This window comes from Pipistrellus kuhlii, unplaced genomic scaffold, assembly GCF_014108245.1.
Source record: "Pipistrellus kuhlii isolate mPipKuh1 unplaced genomic scaffold, mPipKuh1.p scaffold_m20_p_1, whole genome shotgun sequence".
Classification (NCBI taxonomy): domain Eukaryota; kingdom Metazoa; phylum Chordata; class Mammalia; order Chiroptera; family Vespertilionidae; genus Pipistrellus; species Pipistrellus kuhlii.
This window is the reverse complement of record NW_023425404.1, coordinates 99,005,531-99,032,752: the sequence shown is the minus strand read 5'-3', so window position 1 is coordinate 99,032,752 and position 27,222 is coordinate 99,005,531. Positions and strand designations below refer to the sequence as shown.

General features: G+C 37.5%; 1 protein-coding gene and 1 non-coding gene across 4 annotated transcripts in view; one reads left to right on the top strand and one right to left on the bottom strand.

The window, feature by feature from the left end:
• The window catches only part of FANCM (FA complementation group M), an 83,659-nt gene that overhangs the window by 24,286 nt on the left and 32,151 nt on the right, over positions 1 to 27,222 (top strand). For 2 of the 3 annotated variants that reach the window (XM_045587557.1, XM_036458040.2), the window contains exons 5-13: positions 1 to 60; positions 2,481 to 2,613; positions 3,165 to 3,290; positions 3,831 to 3,911; positions 5,809 to 5,993; positions 12,716 to 12,922; positions 14,286 to 14,499; positions 18,632 to 18,789; positions 20,321 to 20,476. The exon at positions 1 to 60 is cut by the window's left edge and continues 72 nt beyond it. In XM_045587557.1, the coding sequence (XP_045443513.1) occupies positions 1 to 60; positions 2,481 to 2,613; positions 3,165 to 3,290; positions 3,831 to 3,911; positions 5,809 to 5,993; positions 12,716 to 12,922; positions 14,286 to 14,499; positions 18,632 to 18,789; positions 20,321 to 20,476 (1,320 nt within the window). The remainder of the gene's footprint in view (positions 61 to 2,480; positions 2,614 to 3,164; positions 3,291 to 3,830; positions 3,912 to 5,808; positions 5,994 to 12,715; positions 12,923 to 14,285; positions 14,500 to 18,631; positions 18,790 to 20,320; positions 20,477 to 27,222) is intronic. The other variant, XM_036458056.2, reaches the window with a different exon arrangement.
• On the bottom strand, positions 19,818 to 19,924 carry LOC118709848. Its single transcript, XR_004985161.1, has one exon. It is a non-coding gene; the product is annotated as a U6 spliceosomal RNA (small nuclear RNA).

The window sequence follows — 27,222 nt, the reverse complement described above, 5'->3', positions numbered from 1 at the left end:
AAATACCAGATCATTCTGGCAAGAGATCAATTTAGGAAAAACCCATCTGCAAATATTATGGTAGGTAGTTTAAAATAAATTTTGATAAAATATTAAGCTTTGATTCAGAGTCATAATGAAATGGAAATAATGTTTTTTTATATATATAATATTAGCTCATAAAAATTCAGATATGATTTATATAGTTTATTAAAAAAAATTTAACAAGAATAGGATTTAATGATTTCATTTATGACAAATGTATCTTAGCCCAGCCAATGTAGCTCAGTGGTTGAGCATTGACCCAAGAATCAGGAGGTCATGGTTTGATTCCCGGTCCTGGCACATGCCTGAGTTGTGGACTTGATCCCTGGCGATGGGGAGGAGAGGAGGATTCAGGAAGCAGCCAATCAATGATTCTCTCTCATCATTGATGTTTTTATCTTTCTTTCTCTTCCTCTTTGAAATCAATAAAAATACATTAAAAGAAAGGTAAATTTTTCTTAAAACTTTTAATTAAGCATTGGTCTTTTAGTTCATTTCTGTTTTGCAAAGTCAAAGAGCTATGCTAGAGGGTAGATCCTAACTAACTTTTAGACCCATAGCATTTTATCTTAACTCTTGATATGGAGGTTGGAAGAAACATCACAGTAAGCTTTTTATTTCTAATCTTCATAGAAAAAGGCAGGTAGGAAGATATCCATCCAACTAGATCCAAAGTCAGGAGATGCTCACAAGTACAAAAAGGCACCAAGCCATTCTTGGAATTGAGAAGGAACTCTTGTGCAAAAGATCAAAAGCGAATCAACGAAGGTATGGAGACTGTGAACAAGCCAATTTGGCTGAGGAAGTCAGAGATGATAGTTAATCTAGATGTGATCACATGGGAGGAGCTTTAAATGCTACTCTAAAGATATTGATTTTACAATGTCTGGGCAACCATGAAGGGACCCCTTTATGTGAAATTGCAGTATAATATACTCAACATTAATAAAATATTAATATTTTGAAATTTCTGCTAGGAGATAAAGATTCATTGAAGTTTTAAGTAGTAAATCTAAAACTGTTGAATCTGATCTTACTGAGGACAGTTTATGTTGTACAGAGAAGTGATTTTATCCTTTCAGGCAATTAGGCTGTCATTTTTTATTTTAGAGAGAGAGAGAGAGCGTGCACATAAGAGAGAAACCTGGTTTTGCAGTTCCATTTATTTATGCATTCATTGCTTGATTCTTGCATGTGCCCTGACCAGGAATTGAACCCGCAACCTTGGCATAGTGGGATGATGTTCTAACCAACTGAGCTACCAGCCAGGGTGAGGCTGCCATTTTAGGGCATTTATCACTATCCTGGAAACATTTTAAATGATTTATCACTGATGTTAAATGCTACTAAAAATGTAAGCTAATAATGGAGAATGATTAAATATATTCTCAATTATCTTTTTAAAAATGATCTTATTACATAGATAGACCTGCTGCTATGTGCTCACATATGGAATGTGTACTTCCCTTTCCTTGAGAGTAGTAGATATAAGCACAAGAACACTGCACCAAATTCCCTGGATTAAAATGCTGGCTCTATTACTTACCATGTAAATGAGGCTCTTCATCTGTAAAATGGGCAAAACAGTAGTGCCTTATTCCTAGGTGTCAAGATCAAATGAATTTGTACAAGTAATATGCTTATATTATAAGAGTGTCTTCACAGTTTCAGATGTTATTTGGCATGTATACTTGGTGTTAAATAGTCTGATTATTTATTCTGATGCTATAAAATTTGTGAGGATAGGCCTATATCTGACTTACTTTCTATTGTATCCCAAATGTTTAGTTCAATGCTTGACACATAGTAGATACTTATTAGTTTTGAAAGATAATTGAAACTATACTGTATACTGCTAATAATCCTATATAATAAAACTCGACTAAAAGGCAGAATGACTGGTTGCTATGACGTGCACTGATCACCAGGGGCCAGACGCTCAATGCAGGAGGTGTCCCCACAGGGGGAGCACTACTCAGCCAGAAGCTGGGCTGATGGCTGGCGAGTGCAGTGGCAGTGACAGGAGCCTTTCCCTCTTCTGCTGTAGGTAGGTGATAAGGAGGTCCACCTGCTGAGTTTAGGCCCAATCCCCGGGGATATCGGGCCTAAGCCGGCAGGTGGACATCCCTCAAGTGGTCCCGGACAGCAGAGTGTGCAGGCTGGCCTTAGGGGACCCCCAGACCCCAATGCATGAATTTTGTGCACTGGGCCTCTAGTTTACCAATAAAGAAAAAGCAGTATATGATAAATGGTTTCCCCATACCTATTCTTTTTAAAATTTAAGTTTCCTTTTGAATTAAAGAAAAAAGTGTGAAGGGACATGTTACATGGAAAATACATTGGCATCTTTCCATAGCACTATTCTATGACATTTAGTAGAACCATTAAGTTCTATGTAGAACATGTATCTTCATTTATTTTCTCTGGTTAAATTTGATATATGCTTATTTTTCTAGGGAATACAACAAGGTATAATCGAAGGAGAGTTTGCTCTTTGTATTAGTTTATATCACGGTTATGAATTATTACAGCAAATGGGAATGAGATCTCTATATTTCTTCCTTTGTGGAATTATGGATGGAACTAAAGGTAAATTAAAGAAATACATGTATAATTTTGGCTGAAGTTGAACATTTTGGTTTACTTAAAAATAACTTTAAAAAGCAATGAAATGTTTTTATAACAAATGGTTTTATTCTTCTTTGATTTTGCTAAATTACTGGAAAGAAACAAGCCATTCATTAATACATATGTGAATGTGGAACTGAAAAAAAGTTTCTGGTTTTCATTTTTTTTTTTTTTTAAATATATTTTATTGATTTTTTATAGAGAGGAAGGGAGAGAGATAGAGAGCTAGAAACGTCGATGAGAGAGAAACATCGACCAGCTGCCTCTTGCACACCCCCTACTGGGGATGTGCCTGCAACCAATGTACATGCCCTTGACCGGAATCGAACCTGGGACCTTTCAGTCTGCAGACCGATGCTCTACCACTGAGCCAAACCAGCTTCGGCTGGTTTTCATTTTTAAATTTGAAAAACTTGCTTTCATTGCTAAAAGTTAATTTTTAAATACATAAAGTGATTAATTTTGCTATTAAGTTTACTTACTGGGAAAACCTTTTTTCTTAATTTCTGAAGGAATGACTCGGGTAAAAAATGAACTTAACCGAAATGAGGACTTCATGAAACTCTATAACCATCTAGAGTGCATGTTTGCACATTCACGTAGTACTTCAGCAAGTGGCATTTCTACTATCGTAAAAGGTCTGGTTTTTCTTTTAAAATTGTATATTGTTTCCTCTTCATCAAGGTTAATTTTGAAATTTTGCTTCATTGATCCACATACCTATAGTTTTATTTTGGTAGCAGTAGACCTACCAAATGATAGAAGTTGGATGAGTAGAAAAAATTAGACAAATAAAATACAAAAAAAAGGAATAACTCGGGATAAATATACAAGCAAAAAAAAAAAAAAAATATATATATATATATATATATATATATGAAGTTAATAGTTGTTACTTGTAGTGAAAAAATTCTTAGAACTACCAAAAACTGCTTTATAACTAAACTACTTTTTCCCTTCTACATTGTTGCTGATTCCTGTTTTAGATTCTCTCTCAGAATGAAATATTCATAAAAATTCAGTTTATTTTACAGTAAGAATTGTGTGCCATCCAGATGCTACTGAGTCTTTAAAGTTTTAACAAATCCATTTTGAAAAGGATAATTAAAATACATTGATGTAATTGAAATGGAGAAATACAGAAATATTATTTTGATATATTTTTTTACATTTTGCAGGAGAAAAAGAGTTTTTCTATAGTCATCCAAAATTAAAGAAATTAGAAGAAATTGTAGTTGAACATTTCAAGTCATGGAATGGTATGTCATATTTAATAACCTGACTCATTAGTTTGTGTTAACGTTTCTTATGGTCTTCTAATTTCCCTAGATAATGAATATAAAAAAGCTCTGAAATTTTGGGACAATAGGTGAGAATGTTAAGAATAATAAGGTATGTGAAAAAATAACACTGAGTCTGGGGCAATATAAGTGAAATACTAAAACAATATATAATATGATAGTAAGGAAAAGTGAACTAAGTAAGGAGATAGAGTCATGAAGGAGGCTGTTTTATATAGAGTGTTAGGGAAAGCCCTTCTGTAGGGTGACGTTTGAGCTGTTACCTGATGGAAGTGAGGGAGCAAGCGCTGTGGATTTCTCAGAGGATTATGCCAGGCAGAGAGTAGCAGATTCAAAGACCTTGCGGCAGTAGGGTGTGTGGTATAATTAAGGATCAATAAACAAACCAGTTTGGCTGGAGTATTGAAATGAAGGTACAAGTGGTATTAGGAGGAGGTTGGAAAAGTAGCTAGGCGCAGACTTGTATGCCAAGTCAAGATTTCAGACTCTATTCTATGAATGTGTGTGCTTTGTGAAACCATTACAGAGGCTTTTAGAGCAGCAGAATGACATGACCTCACTACATTTTTAAAAGATTCTGGTAGTTTTATGGAAAATAGACATTGACCAGTTAGGAGGCTTTTGCAATAGTCTAAGATGATAGCAGATGATGGTTGCTTGTACCAAGGTAATAGAGGTGGAGGGGCTTAAAAATGGTCATAGATTCTAGACAAATTTTGAAGTTGGAGCCTATAACCATCTTTTTTTAAAGTGAGTGTTATATTTTGCTAGAGGCCCAGTGCACGAAATTCGTGCACAGGGAAGGGGGTGTCCCTCAGTCCATCCCGCTTCCTCTCCAATCTGGGACATCTTGAGGGATGTCTGACTGCCTGGTTAGGCCCAATCCCTCTCACAATCCACGACTGCTGGCTCCCAACTGCTCACCTGCCTGCCTGCCTAATTGCCCCTAACCACTTCTGCCTGCCAGTCTGATCACCCCCTGACTACTGCCTGCAAGCTTGATTGATGCCTAACTGCTCCCCTACCATCCTGTTTGCCCATAACTGCCGTCCCCTGCAGGCCTGGTCACCTCTAACTGCTCTTCCCTGCAGGCCCAGTTATCTCCAACTTCCCTCCTCTGCCAGCCTGGTCACCCTTAACTGTCCTCCCCTGCTGGTGTGGTCATCCTTAACTTCCCTCCCCTGCTGGCCTGATCGCCCACAACTGTCCTGCCTTGCAGGTCTGGTCCCTCCCAATTGCCCTCCCCCGCTGGCCATCTTGTGTCCACATGGGGGCAGGATCTTATGACCAACTGGGGACAGCCATTTTGTATGTTGGAATGATGGCAATCTGCATATTACTCTTTTATTAGATAGGATAGAGACCTAAGCACAGAGACATTGGAGGAGCTTTATGACTATTAACTGTAAGGAAAATTCTGCAGTTACTAGAAAATTTGGAAGTACCTAGAATTGGGGACAGAATGCCATGGCCTGCTTTAGGACATTGCCTTAGTGAAAGAAAGGAAAGGAAAGATTTACAAAATCAGTGGGAACTTGATACTCCTGTATTTCTGATGTAGAAGGTAAAGGGGAATAATAGGTATCATCCATGAAATGAAGGACTGGTCAAAAGTGATTCAGGTCATTTTTATTTGATTTGTTTAGGATTACATTTTATGTCAGCTAACAAAAGATTAGGAGCTAAGGTTATTAAAATTATTAGGAAAGGTAGGAAAACCAACAAAGGTTTAAGATATCTTTTTCCCCCCAAAGAATTATCATTCAGTAATATATACTTTCAGACTTGTCTTTTGAACTAGTTCTTATCTATATGCTTTTTAAAAAGTTGTAATTAATACTTTTTTGTTGTTTAGCTCAAAACACATCTGAAAAGAAATGTGACAAGACGCGAGTTATGATCTTCTCTTCATTTCGAGATAGTGTTCAAGAAATTGCAGAAATGCTTTTACGGCATCAGCCAGTTATTAGAGCAATGACTTTTGTTGGCCATGCCTCAGGGAAAAGCATGAAGGGTTTTACCCAAAAAGAGCAACTGGAGGTAATTATTTTTGGAGATGATGAAAATAAAAATAAAATTTATTAGCTTTACACATACATGCTTTTTTGTTTTAACTTATGGGTTATCGACTTCTTATAAAGATAATGTAGTAAATATTTTTAAAGGCAAAAAAAAGTGTTGTTTTGAAACTTTTTTTTTTTTTTAAAGTAATGTGAAGTATAATAGTTCAGCAGAAAAGCTGGGGGATCATACTACAATACCTGGGTTGGAATCCTGGCTCCACTTACGTTTTCTTATTTCCTGTGCCTAAGTTTTCTTTATATGTAAATATAGTCCATAGAGTTGTAAACATTCAATAAAATTGTACTGTAGAGTCTTCAATTAATGTTTCATTTATTTTAAGTCATTTTAGTTATTTATTCTAAACAGTTATCTCTTTATTTCCTTTATTTAAAAATCTTACCATATGCTCTAAGTAAGAAATCATAAGTTTTCTAAGTACTGTGATATGTGTTTTGGGGAGAAATTTGGACTATTGACTTTTATAAAATGTACACTGGTTTTTATAGATTAGCTATAGGTCATCTCAGTGACAATTAAGTCTTTAATGTAGAGTCATCCCTCTACTCTGAAGAGTCTGTGTATGCTGTCTGGATCTAGTGGGATTCTAATTTTTCCTGAGTGGGAATATAACACCTCCCCCTATCTCATCTGATTATAAGTACTTTAAAGGGTTCAGATATCTAGTGGGTGATTATTACTAATCTTAACATTTATATGTAAATGAAAAATAAAATGGATTTTTACTTAGGGAATCAGCCTTTTGAAATCAATACCCATAGTACCCAACCTGGTCTCTGGCCAATTTTATTATTACTTAGTGTCATTATTTCTTGAGTTTGTCAGGTACCATAAAAAACCTTATTGCTTTTATTGACTTTGTCCTTTATTCACTATGTCAATAGTATTTTTGTGTATGTCAGAGTAACTTTTTTATTACTCCTACACATAATTATTTTCATAATAGCACTTTTGTTCTGAAATATGCTTTAATGTAAATAGTTGTAATTAAATTATTCATTGATTTACAATAGAAATAGGCAATGAAGTCAGAAAGGAAGTGGAGGGACAGTTATTGTTTAGGGCCTTCTAGGATATTCCCATCTTTTTTTTTTTTTAATAATATATTTTATTGATTTTTTACAGAGAGGAAGGGAGAGGGATAGAGAGTTAGAAACATTGATGAGAGAGAAACATCGATCAGCTGCCTCCTGCATACCCCCTACTGGGGATGTGCCTGCAACCAATGTATATGGCCTTGACCGGAATCGAACCTGGGACCTTTCAGTCCGCAGACCAATGCTCTATCCACTGAACTAAACTGGTTTTGGCGGGATATTCCCATCTTAATGACATTGGGTTTTACTCAGTGAGATGGGAAGAAGCCCTTGGAGGCACTGGAGCAGAGAATGGTTATGACCTGATTTATGTTCTAAAATAATCACAGGTCTGAAGTCTTGGGGTAGAAACAGGAAGACAGATTGTAAGACATTTCAATAATTGAATCTAAAGATGATGGTGGCTTGTACAAGGGTGATAGCAGGAAAGGTTTTGAGAAATGTTTGGATTCTGGATATATTTTTTGGGTCAAGCTGACTGGATTTAGTTGATAAATTAGAGTGAGATGTGGGATAAAGGAGTTGTGAAGGCTGATTCCAAGGTTTATGGCCTGAGCAACTAAAATAGGTAAAACTGCAGGACAAGCATGTTTTGGAGAGAATATCAGGAGCTTGGTTTTTGACAAGTTAACTTTGGCATGACTATGAGATTAGTGGTTTTCAGACTATCAAAACTGATGGAGGATCAGTTGATTTCCTCTCAATATGTCACAGATAGCTCTAGCTGGTTTGGCTCCGTGGATAGAGTGTCAGCCTGCGAACTGGAGATTTCCAGGTTGGATTCCAGTCAAGGGCACATGCCCAGGTTGTGGACTCAATCCCCAGTAGGGGGTGTGCAGAAGGGAGCTGATCAATGATTCTCTCTTATCATTGATGCTTCTATCTCTCTCCCTCTCCCTTCCTCTATAAAATCAATAAAAATACATTTAAAAGAAAAAAAACCACTAAATCACAAATACTTTTTTTTTTTAACAATAAATATGAATTACTTTAAAAGTAAAATTAAATTCTAACTGTTGAACTTCTAAACCCTTACTTTTAATCTTTGTACTTCTTTTTATTTTTCAATTTTTTATTTTTATTTTTTTTTTTTTTTTTTTACCAAATTGGATCCAGCAATATTTTATTTTTTTTCTCTTACCAACTTTTTTTTTTCTTCTACATATTTATTGATTTTGTTTTTGCCCCCCTCCCTCCCTCCCACACATCTCCTCCCTCCCCAGAGTTTTATGTCCATTGGTTGTACTTATATGCATGTATACAAGTCCTTCGGTTGATCTATTATCTCCCCCAGATCCTCCTCCCCTAACTGCTGTAATTTGACAATCTGCTTGTTGCTTTACTGTCTCTATATCTATCTTTTGGTTCATCAGTTTATAATGATCTTTATTATCCACAAATGAGTGAGGTCATGTGGTGTTTCTCTTTCATTGATTGGCTTATTTCACTCAGAATGATGTTCTCCAATTCCATCCAGGTTGCTGCAAATGATGAGAATTCCTTCTTTTTTATGAGAATTCCTTCTTTTTTCATTGATTGGCTTATTTCACTCAGCATAGTATTCCATTGTGTAGATGTACCATAGTTTTTGGATCCACTCATCTGCTGAGGGGCACCTAGGCTGTTTCCAAATTCTGGCTATTGTAGATTGTGCTGCTATGAACATAGGGGTGCATATATCCTTTCTGATTGGTGTTTCTAGTTTCTTGGGATATATTCCTAGGAGTGGGATTACTGGGTCAAATGGGAGTTCCATTTTCAGTTTTTTGAGGAAACTCCACACTGTTCTCCACAGTGGTTGCACCAGTCTGCATTCCCACCAGCAGTGCACGAGGGTTCCTTTTTCTCCGCCACCTCGCCAACACTTGTCGTTTGTTGATTTGTTGATGGTGGCCATTCTGACAGGTGTGAGATGGTACCGCATTGTTGTTTTGATTTGCATCTCTCGGATAATTAGTGACTTTGAGCATGTTTTCATGTGCCTTTTGGCCTTCCTTCTGTCTTCTTTTGAAAATATTCTATTTAGGTCCATTGCCCATTTCTTAATTGGATCATTCATCTTCCTTTTATTTAGTTGTATTAGCTGTCTGTAGATGTTGGAGATTAAACCTTTATCAGTGGTGTTATTTGCAAATATGTTCTCCCACACCGTGGGCTTTCTTGTTGTTTTGTTGATGGTTTCTTTTGCTGTAAAAAAGCTTTTTATTTTGATGTATTATAGTCCCATTTGTTTATTTTCTCTTTAGCTTCCATTGCCCTTGGGGCAGTATCAGTGAAGAAGTTCTTTTGGCATATGTCTGAGATTTTGCTGCCTGTGGATTCTTCTAGTATTTTTATGGTTTCCTGTCTGATGTTTAAGTCCTGTATCCATTTTGAGTTTATTTTTGTGTATGGTGTAAGTTGGTGATCTAGTTTCATTCTTTTGCATGTGTCTGCCCAATTTTCCCAGCACCATTTATTGAAGAAACTGTCTTTTCTCCATTGTATATTCATGCCTCCTTTGTCAAATATTAATTGAGCATATTGATTTAGGTTGATATCTGGGTTCTCGATTCTATTCCATTGATCTATATGTCTGTTCTTGTGCCAGTACCAGGCTGATTTAATCTTTGTACTTCTTGTTAGCCAGTAATAAACAGTTTGTGAACTGGAACCAGTAATATATAGTTCATGGACTATTGAGAAGCAGTGTTTAAAACATCAACTACTTGATGTTGAATAAACAATTGAATATATACATCTTGTTTCATGGGCTCAAGAGTTGGGAATCATCATCATCATAAATTAGACTGTATGATTGAATGGAGATAGAGAAGAAATTCAAAGACTGAAGTACCCTGTGGATACTTCATTATTATGAACTAGAGGCCCGGTGCACGACTTTCATGTACTGCGGGGGCTGAGGGGTCCCTTAGCCCGGCCTGTGCCCTCTCAGTCTGGGACCCCTCAGGGGATGCCTATCTGCTGCAGAAGTGGGAGAGGCTCTTGCCATTGCTGCTGCACTTGCCAGCCATAAGCCCAGCTTCTGGCTGAGTGGTGCCCCCTCTTCCCCCCACCCCCCCATGGGAGTGCACTGACCACCAGGAGGCAGCTCCTGCATTGAGTGTCCGCCCCCTGTGGTCAGTGTGCATCATAGTGACTGGTTGTTCCACCATTTGGTCGATTTGCATATTAGCCTTTTATTATGTAAGATAATAGCAATGATTATGATTCCTTAGGGAACCAGAATAAGTCCTAGTGAAACAGTTTATTTTGACCTACATTTCTCTTATGTTTGCATCTAATTATTTTTATTTATTTATTTATTTATTTATTTATTTATTTATTTATTTTAACTTAATAAATCTTTATTGCTCAGATTATTACAATTGTTTCTTCTTTTCCCCCCCATAGCTCCCTTCCACCCTGTTCTCACCCCACCCTCTTCCCTTACCTCCTCTCCCCCCCCCATTTTCCTCATTTATAGGTTTACGATTTTATTCCAGTCTCTTCCTGCACCCCCCACACCCCTTTCCCCCTGATAATTATCAGTCCACTCCCTTTCTTTGCCCCTGATTCTATTATATTCACCAGTTTATTCTATTCCTCAGATTTTTAGTTCACTTGATTTTTAATTTCACTTGATATATATGTATTTATTGATCATAATTTTTATGTTTTTTCTTCTTCCTCTTTTTAAAGAATACCTTTAAGTATTTCATATAATACTGGTTTAGTGGTGATCAACTCCTTTAGCTTTTTCTTATCTGTGAAGCTCTTTATCTGCCCTTCAATTCTGAATGATAACTTTGCTGTGTAGAGTAATCTTGGTTGTAGGTTCTCGCTATTCATCACTTTGGATATTTCTTGTCATTCCTGTCTGGCCTGCATAGTTTCTGTTGAGAAATCAACTGACAATTGTATGGGTTATAGGTAACTAACTGTTTTTCTCTTGCTGCTTTTAATATTCTATCTTTGTCTTTTTCCTTTGGTATTTTAATTATGATGTATCTTGGTATGGTACTCTTTGGATTCCTTTTGTTTGGATTCTGTGTGCTTCCTGTACTTGTAAGTCTATTTCTTTTACCAGGTGGGGGAAGTTTTCTGTCACTATCTCTTCAAATAGTTTTCAGTATTTTTCTCTCTCTCTTTTTCTGGCACCCCCATAATTTTGATGTTGATATGCTTAACGTCGTCCCAGAGGTTTCTTACACTATCTTCAACTTTCTGGATTCTCTTCTCTTCTTGCTTCTCCAGAGAAGTGTCCTTTGCCTCTTTGTATTCCAAATCTTTGACTTGATTCTTGCATTCCTCTAGTCTGCTGTTGGGTCTCTGTATAATATTTTTATTTCAGGCAGTGTATGTTTAATTTCTAGTTGGATTAATTTCTTTTTCATATCCTCAAGGGTCTTGTTAAATTTATCGGCCTTTTCTAGGAAATTCTTGAAAAACCTTATAACAGTGGTATTGAACTCTATATCTAGTCTTTTGTTCTCCTCCATTTCTTTCATTTGAGATCTGTTTTTTTGTCTCCCCATTTTCGCTGCTTCCCTGAGTTGGTAGGGTGACTTTGTGTGTTTGGTGTTTTATATGGACCTGTGGGTCAGCCTCCCCAGTTACCTGAGGTAGACACTCTTGGTGCTCCCCTTTGTGGACTGTGTGTACAACCTTGTTGTAGTTAAGTCTTGATTGTTGTTGGTATCACTGGGAGGAATTGACCTCCAGGCCAGTTGGCTGTGAGTATCAGCTGTGTCTAAGGCAGGATACCTTCTGTATTGGAGACAGTCTTATAGGATTAGACTTGCAAAATTGCAAAAGCTTCTGTGCTCAGCTTGGATGAGGCGAAGTCTCAGGGCTGAGCCTACAGTCTTGGCTTCCAGTCAGTCCTGGCCTTGTGTGCATGAGTCATACCTCTGCTTTTTGCGGCTCCCCTGAGTTTCCGCGTGACAGTCCAGATTCCCCCTGCAAGAGTGTGGGTGCCCTAAGGGCTCTCCAGCAATTGGGTTGGGTCTCTGTATAATATTTTTAATCCCAGTGCAGTTGTAACTGGGATTCAGTGTAGTCAGGAGCTTTTGACTCCTTCCGCTATTGAGAGACCGTGTCAACCTCCACAGTCAGACTTCTCTGTGCTCTCTTACTCACTCGCATACAGTCACCTCTAGACCCTGCGCACTGTGGCTCCTGGCTCCCCTGAGTCTCCCAGTCTCTGAGTCTCTGTGAGCCATTCTCTACAATCCACCCATATGAGCCTGGGTTCATTGGGTTTCGGCTGGGGTTGGGGTTCAGTGTAGTTGGAACTGGGGTTCAGTGTGGTCAGGGGCTTCCTTTCCCCTTTCACCAGCCAGTCACCCAGCCGCCTTTTCTCTCTGTGCACATGTCTCCCTACCTCAGCACTTTGCAGCTCCCCTGATCCTTGAGCCTCTCTCCTTTCTAGTTGTAGATTTTTCCACTCAGCCAGCTTTCCTGTGGTTTTGGATGATGTCCGTTCTGTCTTTTAGTTGTTATTTTGAAATTGTTGTGCAAGGTGGCAGCTTAGGTGCTTACCTACGCTGCCATCTTGGTTTCTCTTGAATCTAATTATTTTTAAATCATTTTTTATTTTAGGTAGTGAAACAATTTCGTAGTGGTGGTTATAATACATTGGTTTCTACTTGTGTTGGTGAAGAAGGTTTGGATATAGGAGAAGTTGATCTGATAGTATGTTTTGATGCCCAGAAGAGCCCAATTCGTCTTATACAACGAATGGGGAGGACTGGCCGTAAACGTCAAGGCAGGATTGTTGTTATCCTTGCTGAAGGACGAGAGGAACGTGTAAGTAGACTTTTGGAAACATGATTTGTAAATGAAATTTGAGAAATACAGCCTAAATACACATAACAATCTGTTAAGATTCAAAGTCCAAACAACCTGTAAGTAATTGGTCAATTTCTCCCTCTCTTTGTATTACATTCTGACTGTTCTTTATTTCTAATTAATAGAACTAATTAATTAGTAGAATTAATTAATAGAATTAACTAATTAATCTCAATGTTTCTCTTTTTCCCTCTTCCCCTCTCCTCCTTCCCTTCCACTTTCTTTGGAAATAAATGGGGGAGAAATATAAAAAAGAGGTTTAAAAAATCGGTGAGGATAAAAAAAATAAATTAAAAATAAATAAATTTTAAAAAAAACAATTTACACTTATATATATACTAGAGCCCCAGTGCACAAAATTCGTGCATGGGGGTGGGGTGTATGTCCCACAGCCTAGCCTGCACCCTCTCCAATCTGGGACATCCCTCTCATAGTCCAGGACTGCTGACTCCCAACTACTTGCCTGCCTGCCTGCCTGCCTGCCTGCCTGCTCCTAACCACTTCTGCCTGATAACCCTATAACCACTCTCCTGCCAGTTTAATCGACACCTAACTGCTCCCCTCCTAGCTTAATTATCCCCAACTGCCCTCCCCTGCAGGCCTGGTCTCCCTCAACTGCCCTCCCTTGCAGTCCTGGTCCCTCCCAACTGCCCTCCCTTGCTGGCCTGATCGCCCACAACTGCCCTCCCCTGTAGGCCATCTTGTGATAGCCATCTTGTGTCCACATGGGGGTGGTCATCTTGTGTGTTGGAGTGATGGTCAATTTGTGTATCCTCTTTATTATATAGGATATGAGCCTTATTCAGAAACAGCAAGATACTAAATAAAATATAAGTTTCCTTTGTGAAATATAGTTAAAGATTGAATTCATAATAGTTTTGATATGATTTTCATCAATATTTAATTGAACAGATTTCAAATTCAAGACAACAGACATTCTATTCTCTAAGTATTTAAGTAGATCAGAGTTTTGCTGCTTAGAATAAACCCAAACTAATATAGTAATTTCTTCTAATGGCTGGTTATTGTAGAAATCATGTAATTTGCCGAAACCGGTTTGGCTCAGTGGATAGAGCGTCGGCCTGTGGACTCGGGTCCTGGGTTCGATTCCGGTCAAGGGCATGTACCTTGGTTGCGGGCACATCCCCGGTAGGGGGTGTGCAAGAGGCGGCTGATTGATGTTTCTCTCTCATCGATGTTTCTAGCTCTCTATCCCTCTCCCTTCCTCTCTGTAAAAAATCAATAAAATATATTTAAAAAAAAAGAAAAGAAATCATGTAATTTAACATGTGTTTTTTTTTTTCTTTGTGTTTTTTTCCAGACTTATAATCAAAGTCAATCCAACAAAAAAAGTATTTATAAAGCTATTTCAGGTAACAGGCAGGTCCTTCATTTTTATCAAGCAAGTCCACGAATGGTTCCTGATGGAATAAATCCAGAATTACATAAAATGTTCATCACACATGATGTCTATGAACCAGAGAAGCCTTCTCGGAACTTGCAGCGAAAGTCATCTATTGTTTCCTATAGGAATGGTAAATAAAAAATTTTGCATTTTAAACATACATAGTTTTCAGTTAGCAGATTATATATTCATATATTTTTATTTGAGAAATTCAACATACATTCTAGGATGTTAAGGGTGTTCTCTAGAAAGGATGTGTGGTTAAGGGAAAGAAGCATTGGCAACACAGAGTGATTGAAACTCAGTTCTGGGAAAATTAAAAATATCCTACCAACCCAGATAATCTTTTTTACAGAGTGTAGAAAGGAAAAAACCAGTTTTATTTTGAATAAGCATTAAGCCAGTTATGATATGCATTGGAGGCCAAATACCAAGATTAATAGAAAGACAGAAAGAAATTCTACCCTGTTCATTCCCTGAGACACTTAAAATCCTTTACGTCCATATTCTCAAGACAGTAACATGTCCTCATATAAGAGGAGGGCATTGCCTGGCCAGTCTGGCTCAGTGGTTGAACATGGACCCATGAACCAAAAAGTCACCAGGTTGATTCTGTTAGGGCACATGCCCCAGTTGTGGGCTCAATCCCCAATAGGGGCATGCACATGTTTCTATCTTTATCCCTCTTCCTTCCTCTCCTAAAAACATATCTTTAAAAAAGGAGGAGAGCACTATTTGCTATACATTCTTTCATACTTTATCCCAAATTCATCTGGTAATAGAGGTAGCCATTTGTGTTCCTATTTGGCTTTATACAAAGAAATAATAAAACTTTTCTTTATGACAAGCAGATGGTGACAACTTAGAGAAAGGTGCCTAAGCTAAACTCCCATGCTAACTGGGAGACATTGATATTTACATTTCAAAGAGATAGCTCCTAGACCCCTAAGTATAACATTTCTGGCCTTGGTCCCTGAGGTCCCCCAGGCATCATCCCAGCACTGCAATATTTCCAGTTGCTCCATTGAGCAGGAGGCAGCTGATCTGTTTGTCTCCTTATTTCCTTTCTCTCTCGGAAAAAAAAAATCAAAAAAAAAAAATCAATGGAAATATTTTTAAAAAGAAAAAGTAAACATTTCTGGTTGAAAAGTTGGCTAGAGGCTTGCTTAGCCTTTACAAAGATTCACATATACCCCAACGGGTTGAATAAATGATTTACAAACATTTAGGTGTCTCTGGAATTGCTCTAAAAAATGGAGAGAGTGGTTTTTCCCTTCTGTAAAGGAGAAAGTATTTTTTTTCTTTTTAAAATTGTGAAGTTAGACCAAGTTATTGGTGATACTGAATCAGTAAGAAACATGCTGTGGCTGGTCTCAGGGAGCTTAGTTAGTAATAAAAGTGTTGCTAGCCTAAAAACTGCAGAGATTTTTGTGACATCAAGATAATACCTTGAAATATTAGCACTATGACAAAATGAGAAGCTAAAAAGGTTTTCTTTTGAATTTTAATCTTTAAAGAGGCTTTTAAGGAATCATAAGATTATATTATTTTAAAATTTGGAAGGAACCTTGGGGATCATTTGTTCCAATTACCTGCTAAAATAGGAATGCTTTCTCCAACTTCTTGTTAAAGGAATATTCGGCCTCAACTTGAATGTCTGTGTTAAAGGAAATTGTATTTTAATTCTCACCAGAGGATATTTTTCCCTATTTATTTATTTATTTATTTATTTTTTAGAGAGAGAGGAAGTGAGGTGGTGGGACGGGAGAGAAACATCAATGTGAGAGACATGTTGATTGGCTGCCTCATGCACTTACCACACACCTGGAACAGGGCCAGGGATGAAGCCTGCAACCAAGTTATGTGCCCTTGATCAGTCCTTGATTGAATGCTCTACCAACTGAACCAAACCGGCTAGAACTGTATTTTTAATTTTTGTTATTTTTTTTTTTTTAATGAGGGTTCATTCCATTGTTGAACAGCCCTAAATAGAAGAAAGTTCCTTATGTTGAAAAATCTGTCTTTGTACCTTGTTCAAAGGTACAAAAAAAAGGACCTTTTTTTTCTAGTCATCTGCTTTGGATTCATTACATTTTTTAATGTTTTTTCCCTTAATGTTTTTTGGATATGGCTATTAAACCTAATACAAATCCACTTATCAGGAATATATATATATATATATATATATATTTTTTTTTTTTAAATATATTTTATTGATATTTTACAGAGCGGAAGGGAGAGAGATAGAGAGCTAGGAACGACGATGAGAGAGAAGCATCGGCCAGCTACCTCTTGCACACCCCCTACTGGGGATATGCTCGCAACCAAGGTACATGCCCTTGACCGGAATCGAACCTGGGACCTTTCAGTCCCCAAGCCGATGCTCTATCCATTGAGCCAAACCGGTTTCGGCGGAATATATTTTTCATTTTACAAGACTTTGCCAAATTTTTATTGAAATGAAAAGATGGTATGTATTTTGAATTCTCTTGAACTTATTAAACTAATAATAGCATCAAAACTTGATTAGGTTGGCAAACTTATTCTTGTATTTTTATAAATGTTAATTTACCATATATTTAAAATTGTTAGTAATATTTTTTCCCTAATATTTTTAAATTTTATTGATTAGAAAGAGTAAGAGAGAGAAACATAGATTGTTTTTCCACTTATTTGTGTATTTACTGGTTGATTCTTGTATGTGCCCTGACCAGGGATCAAATCTACAACCTTGACATATGGGGATGACATTCTAATCAACTTTTTTTTTTTTTTAGTGTTGTTTATTTTTATTTATTTAAAAAATTTTTTCATTATGCATTGGTTTTGGATGTACAGCTTAATGGTTAGATTATTAATAAAAGCCTAAACAACCAAATGACTGGTTGACTGGTCGCTATGATGCACACTGACCACCAGGGAGCAGGCACTCAACACAGGAGCTGCCCTCTGGTGGTGCCCCCCTCCAGTGGGAGCACCGCATAGCTGACTGACAGGCACCAAGTGCTGGGCTCACAGCTGGTGAGCGCAGCTGCTGATGCACAAGCCTCTCCTGCCTCCATGGCAGCTACTAAGCTGTGGCAGCAGTCAGTGCAGTGGGTATCAGGCCAAAAACAGCAGTCTGACATCCCCTAAGGGGTTCTGGATTGCGAGAGGATAAAGGCCAGGCCGAGGGACCCCATCGGTGCATGAATCCAGGCTTCTAGTCATATATATATTAGTAAAATTCTAATACCTGTCATTTTAAAAAAATTGAGATATTAGCTTATGTTCATTTTTCTGTACTTTTTCCCAGAGTTTTCGAGTGTTAGTGATTCATCTTGCCAACATTGTATGTATAAATGTATTGTCCTGTATATTAGTATATAATTCATGTGGTCTTAGAGGAATTTACTTAAAGTGACTAGGAAAGTTGAATACCTTCCTATTTCAAAAGTCTTAGAGGTTCATATTGTTAGATCTAAAAGGGACCTGAATTGCTTCTTGGCCTTTTGGCTAAGATCAAGTGCACTTATGTCAAATCACTTATATTTTATAAAAGCTTATTATACTATTTGGGAGTAGTTAAGATAGAAGTTTTCTATTTCCTAATTCTGTAGTCTTTCTAATTTTTTTTTCCCCTCCTCTGTATTTGGCCAGAGTTTCTGCTTTATACTGTTTATCCTTTCCAGCGTCGCAATTAATTTTCCTATATAGAGATTATGGAAATCAAAAAGGGTTAATTTACTCTGTTGTGTTTTTTTTTAAAGAATATTATTACGTTATTTTCTTAAAGCAGTAGATCTTTTCCACCACCCTTTACTCCGTCCCACAATCCCAATTTAAGGCCATCTAAAAACCCTTTATTGTTTTGGGGTCCCCCCCCACAAGCTTCAGATAACCTTTCTAATAACATTATGGTGGAATCATGATACTAGTTTCTATTTGTATATTATCCGACCGTTTCATGCCAGGTCTTATACAACAAAATGGAGCAAGTTTCAAAAGAAGACAGGTATGAGTCTAGCTATCTAGCTCTGTTCGGTTAATTAAGACATTAGCAAAGGTTAGCTCCTGGACTCCTAGACAGAAGGATGAAATAATTCTTTCAAAGAAGTGAAAGAAGTGTAGGAGATACGTAGAAGTATGAAGTGATAACTAGCGTGGTTATAGGAAGAATATTATTTTTAATGAGTAGTCAGTGTTTTTAGCAGAAATGAGTAGACAGAGAGTTGTGTATATTTTGTGTTTGGCAGATTTTTTAAACCTCTTCAATTTTATAGGATCAAGACAAAGTAATTCAAAGAAGGATTGGTTCTTATCGGAAGAAGAATTTAAATTATGGAACAGACTTTATAGATTAAGAGACAGTGATGAAATTAAGGAAATAACATTGCCTCAAGTTCAGTTTCTGTCTTTTCAAAATGAGGATAATGGATTAGTAAGTGAAACATGTTTTCCAATGTCTTTTATAGTGATTATGCAGTAGCTTTGGGAGTAAGGAGAATGTTCATGATCAGAATTTTAAAAATTTAAGAATATAAATAGTTATTAAAGTCTGAGTTTATAAAACTTGTAATTTTCTTATATTCTTTATTGTGTTTATATATGACCATAATATATTTACATAAGTTCTGCCTTTTCTTTTAAAAAATATTTTTATTGACTTCAGAGAGGAAGGGATATGGAGGGAGAGAAACATCAATGATAAGAGAGAATTGTTGATTGGCTGCCTTTTGCACTGAGCACTGGGCACTGAGCCCGTAACCCAGGCATGTACCCTGACCAGGAATTAACTGTGACCTCCTGACACTCAACAGTGAGCTACACTGGCTGGGCTATTCTGCCTTTTCTTTATTACGTTATGCCATGAACATTTCTGTCTAGGCAAAGTTTACATGATTATGTTACTCTGCAGAATACCATATTTTGACTGATTCCCTGTTGTATTTTAGAATTCTTTTTTTAAATGTATGAGAGAGAGAGAGAGAAAAAGAGACAGAGAGAGAGAAAGAGAGAGAGAGAGAGAGAGAGAGAGAGAGAGAGAGAGAGAGAGAGAAACATCAACTCGTCCCACTTATTTATGTATTTATTGGTTGATTCTTGTATGTGCCCTGACTAGGGATCAAACCCACAACATTGGGGTATTGGAAAGATGCTTTAATCAACTGATCTACCCAGCCAGGGCTAGAATTTTTTTCAATAAACATAAAATTATACTATCATGCGCACCTGTGTACAAAATGGTTTTTATTTTCAGATTTGAAATTATAGTAAAACTTTTATTTTGATGTTATGATATATTTTGTTTTAAGAACAAATATTTAGTAAAGCCAAGGGAATTTCTCAAAGATTTCTTATGTACCCCAAAAGCTGGAACAACAACCTCAGGAAAGATTCCTTTGAGAAGATATATAGTGCTTGAAAAATATGGCTATTCAGGAATTTAAAAAAAATTCTTTATTGTTTAAAAATAGGGAATGCTTCACGAATTTGCATGTTATCCTTGCGCAGGGGCCATGCTAATCTCCTCTGTATTGTTCCCATTTCAGTATATGTGCTGCCGAAGTGAGCACCAGGATTTGTATTTTTTATTCACTAACTGGAAAAGTGAGGATTGGTAGCAGGCACGAAGAATTAGGATTAGTATCACTGAGAGATTATGAATGCCTCCTTATTAGATTATTGGATATAAATAGTTTTGAAACCACACATTTTTCTTAAATATTACTCAACATGGGATCTACATAAACAGGAATATGGTCCACTAGTAACTCATGTAATATTTATTTTAAAAATGTATTTAAAGGTCAGCTTTGCACTTTATCAAATTTTTTTCTGAGATTTTAGTTGAAAGTATCAACATGAGTTTATACTATTTATGCATTAAATTTTTTTTTTTTAAATCAGCTTGTGAAATCTAAGTGTTTTTTTTTTTTTAATCTCTTTTACTATTTTAAAAATGAATCAAGACTCAAGAACCAACCACTGGAATTCATCAACTCTCTCTATCTGAATGGAGGCTATGGCAAGATCATCCTTTTCCTACATATCAAGTTGACCACTCAGATCGATGCCATCATTTTATAAGCATTATGCAAATGATAGAAGGAATGAGACATGAAGAGGTAGGTTTTTTTCATAAATTTAAAAAATATATATTTTATTTCAGAAAGGAAGGGAGAGAGAGAGAAAGAGATAGAATCATCAATGACAATAGAGAATCATTAATTGGCTGCCTACTGGGGGGTCCACCTGGGCATGTGCCCTGACCAGAAATCGAACCCTGACTTCCTGGTTCATATATTGATGCTCAATCACTGAGCCACGCCATCTGGCGAGGTAGGTTTTTATTATAATTTTCTCTTGCTGGTATGATGTGAAACTAGAATATTTAATCTTTATTCTCCTTAATTTGAAGTCATTATTATAAGGAACAAGTATTGCCTTGGCCATTCTGGCTCAGTTGGTTGAGCATCATCCCATGCACTGGAAGGTCAGTAGTTCGATTCCTGGTTAGGGCATATGCCCAGGTTGCGGGTTTGGACCCTGCTCAGGAGGCAAAACAATTGATGTGTCTCTCTCTATCTCTATATCTCTCTCTTGCCCATTAACCCTTCTTCCCTCTCTTTCGCTCTTGCTCTTCCTTTCTCTCTCCCTCTCTCAAATCAATTTAAAAAATAAGAAATTAGTATTTATTATAAATGATAATTAGAATATTTTGTTTTTCTATATAGTTACTTGTGATCTCAATAAGGAACCAGTTTTCTGCCATAGAAGTAGAATTAATTAGAGGAATATCTGTAAATATTGATAGATCAGAGTAAACTTCAAAAAAATCTTCGTTGTTGAAAATATTACATATGTCCCCTTTCCCCCCATTGACGTCTTCTAGCCTACCCCCACCCAGGTCTTTACCACCCTATAGTCTGTGTCCATGGGTATGCATATATGCATACAATCTCTTTGGGTGATCTCTTGTCCCCCATCCTCCCCTGCCTTCTCTCTGAGGTTTGATGGTCTGTTCCATGCTTCTTCTATGTTTTATAAATATTTTTCTTTGTTCAGATTATTTGTAGTTGAAGCACACTTGCCACCATTTTTTAAAAAGCTCTCCCCAGCCATTCACATATTCATCTTGACCTGGACAGTCCATTTCTCTGCATCATCTACAGAAACTTCAGTCCTTTAATATGAAATGTTCTCCCTTTTTTGGCTTTTAATTCAAACGAGCCACACCCAGCACACTGACTCACCTGCCTCTTTCCTCCTTGCATGTATACTCCCTTAATTATTGAGGCCTCAGGACTCAGCATCAAATACTCTTAGAAATAAAGCCTTGGGACTGATGACCACAGAGACAGAATTTTAGTCAAAATAGAGATAATATCTAGGCCTCAGTTGTATTTCTGCTACAGGCCGCGAAAAGCAGCAAAACCAGATGAAGTGACTCCATGGCTGACTTCAGGACTAGGTGCAGTGATCAGTGACTCCTACCCTAGAGACCATGGCTAGTTCCCGTCATCATCATGATTAATGATGTTTCCCCTATATAACCCATTGCCTGGAAACATTGCGGAACTCACCTATCTCAGGATGGGGCTCCTTCCTAAAAATAAACCCTTATGTCTTCGCTGCAAATCCCTGTTAGTGTTTATTGGGCTTTGGTGTTCACAGGCAAACGAACCCCTTTAGTCCAGTAATGATACTGGACACAAAGGTTCCATTACTGCCTGTCGCCACTATGCCAGTAAGCAGATACAAGGTTGAATCTTTTATGAGCATTTATTTATTCTAATTGTTAGTTGCAGAGAATAGCAGGTATGCCACCTTAAAAAAACTGCTCTAACATCTCCCGCCAGTTGGCTCATTTTATAGGGATAGGAAGAAAAGCTACGTGCAGTGGGGAGGGTGTAGCAGGATGAGGGCTACAGAGTATGTAGTCATTGTGCCCACCTCCAGAATCTTGAAGTCCAATGACAAGGTAGTTAATCTTTTAACCAGGGCAAACAGCTTATCCCGTCTTTGGAATCGGAGAATGGACAGCATTCTTGGGATACACTCCCAGAGCGGGGGTAAGTTTCCAAACACAGCACTCCGGTCAGGGTCCACTTTCTTTGATCAAGACAGAGCAGGCATGATTAATAATATCTGTGAGCATTACTAGTGCCTCACCATTCCTCCTCACCTCCACCCCTATCAATAACATATGCTAGCACAGAAGATTTTAATAGGAACAAGATCCTTTCAACCATTCTTTGTTTTAGGCTTTTAACGTTGTTGCTTGTAATGGTCATTTAGAATTGGCATGTGGATGGCCACATCTTATCCAAGGTATGCACATATAAGTAAATTAATCCTAAACTTCCCATTTGCATCACTTTGATTTTTTTTGCCATTATTGTAATAATGTTTTAAGACATAATAAAATTTACCGTATTTTTCGGACCATAAGACACACTTTTTCCCCCCCCAGAAGTGGGGGGAGAAAGTCCCTGCGTCTTATGGTCCAAATATAGCCTACACATATACTTTAAAAAAAAAGTTTTTTTACTTGCCCGGCTATGTGTGGTCTCTGTGTGCTTGCCCGGCTCTGTGTGCTTGCTGCAGCCACTGTCCATTCCTCCGTGCCCAGAGTGTCTGCCCCGCTCTGTAAACCCCAAGTGGTAGAGGAGTTCCCATGTATGGTAGTCAGCCTCCATGCCCTCGCTGCAGCCATATCTCCATGTCAGCCCAGGTGCGGTGTACGGTAACTGCGTAATCCAAACCGTAATTATCGCCTGTACCCCTTGCTGGCCCGTACTCCGTGCCCGGAAGAATGCCGCGTCTATTCCCCCAATCATTCCTCTCCGCCCTCTGTTGCTGTGCTTGACTACTGGGTAGGCGTACTGTAGATCTCTGCCCACCAGTAAACTCCGCCCTCTGCTGGATGCCCTGATTGATAACGCCGCTGTCAGAATTTCTCTTCATACTATTATACCGGTAACTGTCAAAATGTTTGTACTGCAACAAACTTCATACCGGTATATTGTATGCAGAGACTTTCTGTGATACCAAACCAATAACATTTACCATAATGTAAAACACTCTCCAGCCTCTTCTCTCACCACTACAATGTGTAGATACCCATAAACTATGCAAAGAAAGCATAGAAAGTCTCTGCATGATTTATGGGTTTACACATTGTAGTGGTAACACTGAACTTTTTGTTTCAGAATCTTTTTTTCTTCATTTCCCTTCTCTAAAAACTGGTGCGTCTTATGGTCCGGTGCGTCTTATCGTCCGAAAAATACAGTAATCATCAAACAACTCTTTAGTAGTAGCAGTTGTGCTTTTTTTAAATTTTTATTATCTTTATTGATTTCAGAGAGGAAGGGAAGGGAGAGATTGAAATATCAATGATGAGAGAGAATTATTGGTTGGCTTCCTCCTGCACCCCCTCTACTGGGGACTGAGCCTGAAACCCAGGCAAGTGCCCTTGACCAGAATCAAACTCTGGGCCATTCTGTTCGCAGGCCGACACTTTATCCACTGAGCCAAACTGGCTAGGGCAGCTGTTGCTGTTTTCAATTAAATGTAATCTGTAGAGCTATTCTTCTCAAGTAAATTAACTTTAATCAATATTGTAATATATTAATTTCAACTTAATTAAAATTAGTTGAAATTTCTTGTCAGGAAGAGGGAGCTATCCTTTGTATGGAAGAACCAAGAAACAAGCAGCATGTAATATCTATAATAATAAAAGCAAAATATGCTAATTAGACCGCATCTCCTTTAGGACAAAGTCACAGCTGCCAGGCCCATGCAGGAATTTTCGTGCATCGGGCCTCCAGTAGTTTATATGACCCTGGGTTGGGAAAAGGGATCTAGTTTCTTGCTTTTGGATCTCGTTCAACTTTATTAAACTATGTTGTCTCAAGTGTGATTTTAAAAGTCAATGAAAATTAGAGCAGTTACATTGGCAGTAGAAGTAAAGTTTTATAAACCCTGTATTTCTTCATAGGAATTTTCCCATTGAGAAACAATAAGTCTGAAAAACCTAAATACAAGCCTGGGAGTCCATCATTTTGGATTTTTTCCCCATTTTTTTTAAATTGAGGTATTATATGTGTACCTATCTTACCACTGATATGTCTCTCCCCCCCCCCCCCCCACTGCCAACCCATACATGCCCTCAACCCCCCCCCCCCCCAGTGTTTTATCTCTATTGGTTATGCTTATATGCATGCATATAAGTCCTTCAGTTGATCTTTTATCTCCACCCCCTCTCCCTAGCCTTCCCACTGTAATTAGACAGTTTATTTGATGCTTTACTGACTCTGTATCTATCTTTTTGTTCATCAGTTTAAATGTTCTTTATTACCCACAAATGAGTGAGATCATGGTGGTATTTTTCTTTCATTGACTGGCTTATTTCACTTAGCATAATGTTCTCCAGTTCCATCCAGATTGCTGCAAATGGTAAGAATTCCTCCTTTTTATGGAAGCATAGTATTCCATTGTGTAGATGTACCATGGTTTTCTGATCCATTCATCTGCTGACAGGCTCCTAGGCTGTTTCCAAATCGTATATATTGTAAATTGTGCTGCTATGAACATAGGGGTGCATCTATCCTTTCTGATTGGTGTTTCTAGTTTCTTAGAATTTATTCCTAGGAGTGGGATTCCTAGGTCAAATGGAAGTTCCATTTTTAGTTTTTTGAGGAAACTCCATACTGTTCTTCACAGTGGTTGCACCAGGTTGCATTTCCACCAGCAGTGCACATCCTCAATTTATTTATTCTTGATGGATTGCTCCCTTTAGTATTATGAAGTGTACTTCCTTGTCTCTTTTTATTTCCTTCACTTTGAGATCTAATTTGTCAGATATCAGTATTGCTACCCTAGCTTTTCCTTCATTTCCATTCGCCTGGAAAACCTTTTTCCATCCCTTCATCCTCAGTCGGTGTGCGTCTTTTTTTCTGAGGTGGGTTTCTTGTAGACAGCAGATATATGGGTCTTGTTTTCTTATCCAATCCGTTACCTTGTGTCTTTTGATTGGGGCATTTAATCCATTTACATTTAAAGTTATTGATAGGTACTTGTTTGTTGCCATTTTTATTCTTTACTTCTGTGTTCCTTCTTCACTTCCTATATTCTTTTTTTTACAGTGGACCCTTTAACATTTCTTGCATTGCTGGTTTAGTAGTGATAAATTCCCTTAGTCCTTTTTTTGTTTGTGATTGAAGATTGAAGCTCCTGATTTCACCTTCAATTTTGATTGATAGCCTTGCTGGGTATAGTATTCTTGGATTCAGACCCTTCCTTTGCATGATTCATTTTATTCCCTTCTGGCTTGATGAGTCTCTGTTAAGAAATCAGTTGTTAGTCTGATGGGGGTTCCTTTGTATGTAACTTTCTATCTCTCTGGCTGCTTTTAAGATGCTTACTTTCTTGTTGGTTTTTGCCAATTTAATTATAATGTGCCTTGGTGTCAGTCTTTCGGGGTTCATTTTGCTTGGGACTCTGTGAACTTGGATTTGTGTTTTTTTTCTAACCTATATCAGGGAAGTTTTCTGTCATTATTTCTTCAAACAGGTTTTCTAGTCCTTGCTCAGTTTCCTCTCCTTCTGGAACCCCAGTTATGCGGATGCTGTTTTATTTCATGTTGTCCCACAGTTCTCTTAGGCTCTCCTCCTGCTTTTTAATTTTTTTTCCTCTAGAAGGTGCTCTAATTGGGTATTTTTCCCCACCTTGTCTTTTAGCTCACTGATGCGGTCCTCTGCTTCTCCTAGTCTACTCTTGATGCTTTCTATTGAGTTCTTTACAGCAGCGATGTCATTTTTAATTTCTTCTTGGTTCTTCTTCATTTCCTCTTGGTTCTTACTCATATTGTCAAATTTGTCTCTCATTCTTTTCAGCCACCTTATGACCATTTCTCTGAATTCTTTCTCTGACATGTTGTTAGCCTCTATTTCATTTATTTTCTTTTCTGGCGATGCCTGCTTTTCTTTCATATGCAAGCTGTTTCTTTGTCTCCCCGTGGTCTCTCTTCTTTGAATATCTTGTTATGTAGTTTTCTCTCTCCTGCGTTGATTTAAAGGCACAAAATACAACACAACCATGTACAAAACACAAGGCACTGAACAGAAATGAATTCACGCTATTTATAACCCACAATAAAGGTGACCATCAGAGAAAGGCAAATTAGGGGATAAGAGAGGAAATAGAATAGGAAAAAGAAAAAGAAAAAAGGAATGCCAAATGTAATTGGGAAAAGGAAAAAAAAGTAAGAGAGAAAAGAAAGAAACTAAGAAAGAAAAAGGGAACAAACTATATATTGGAAGAATGCTCCAATAGAACAGCCTCTAATCCCAGGAAATGCCAGTAACAAGTACCTGGAGATTAATACAAACTACAAACAACAACTAATATCAAGCAAGGCGGGGGAAAAACAGAAGCAAAAAGCAAAAACAAAGCAAACCAAAAAACAACAAAAAGAATAAGTAAAACAATCTCACAAAAAAAGCATCAAATATCGATATAATCAACATTCTAGCAAACAACAACTAAAGGACAGAGAGAAAAACAATTTTTTTGCATAGTTAAGACAGAGAAGAGAGAGATGTGTATGGACTTGGAGCAGGGGTTTGGAAATTAGATACAGAAGTAGGGTTAAATTTTAACGGGGTAAACAGAAAGAATAGGGAAAATCTAATGCAGGAAAAGGGTAAGAAAAACATGACATCAAAAAGGGAAAAGTTATGAAGAGAGTGATGGCATAAAGGTAGAGTTTAAATAGAGTAAAATAATGCAAAAGGAAAGATAAAAATAGAATGTATAACACTAATCCCAAAGTAAAATAAAGAGAAAATAAAATGACCCTTTAAAAAAA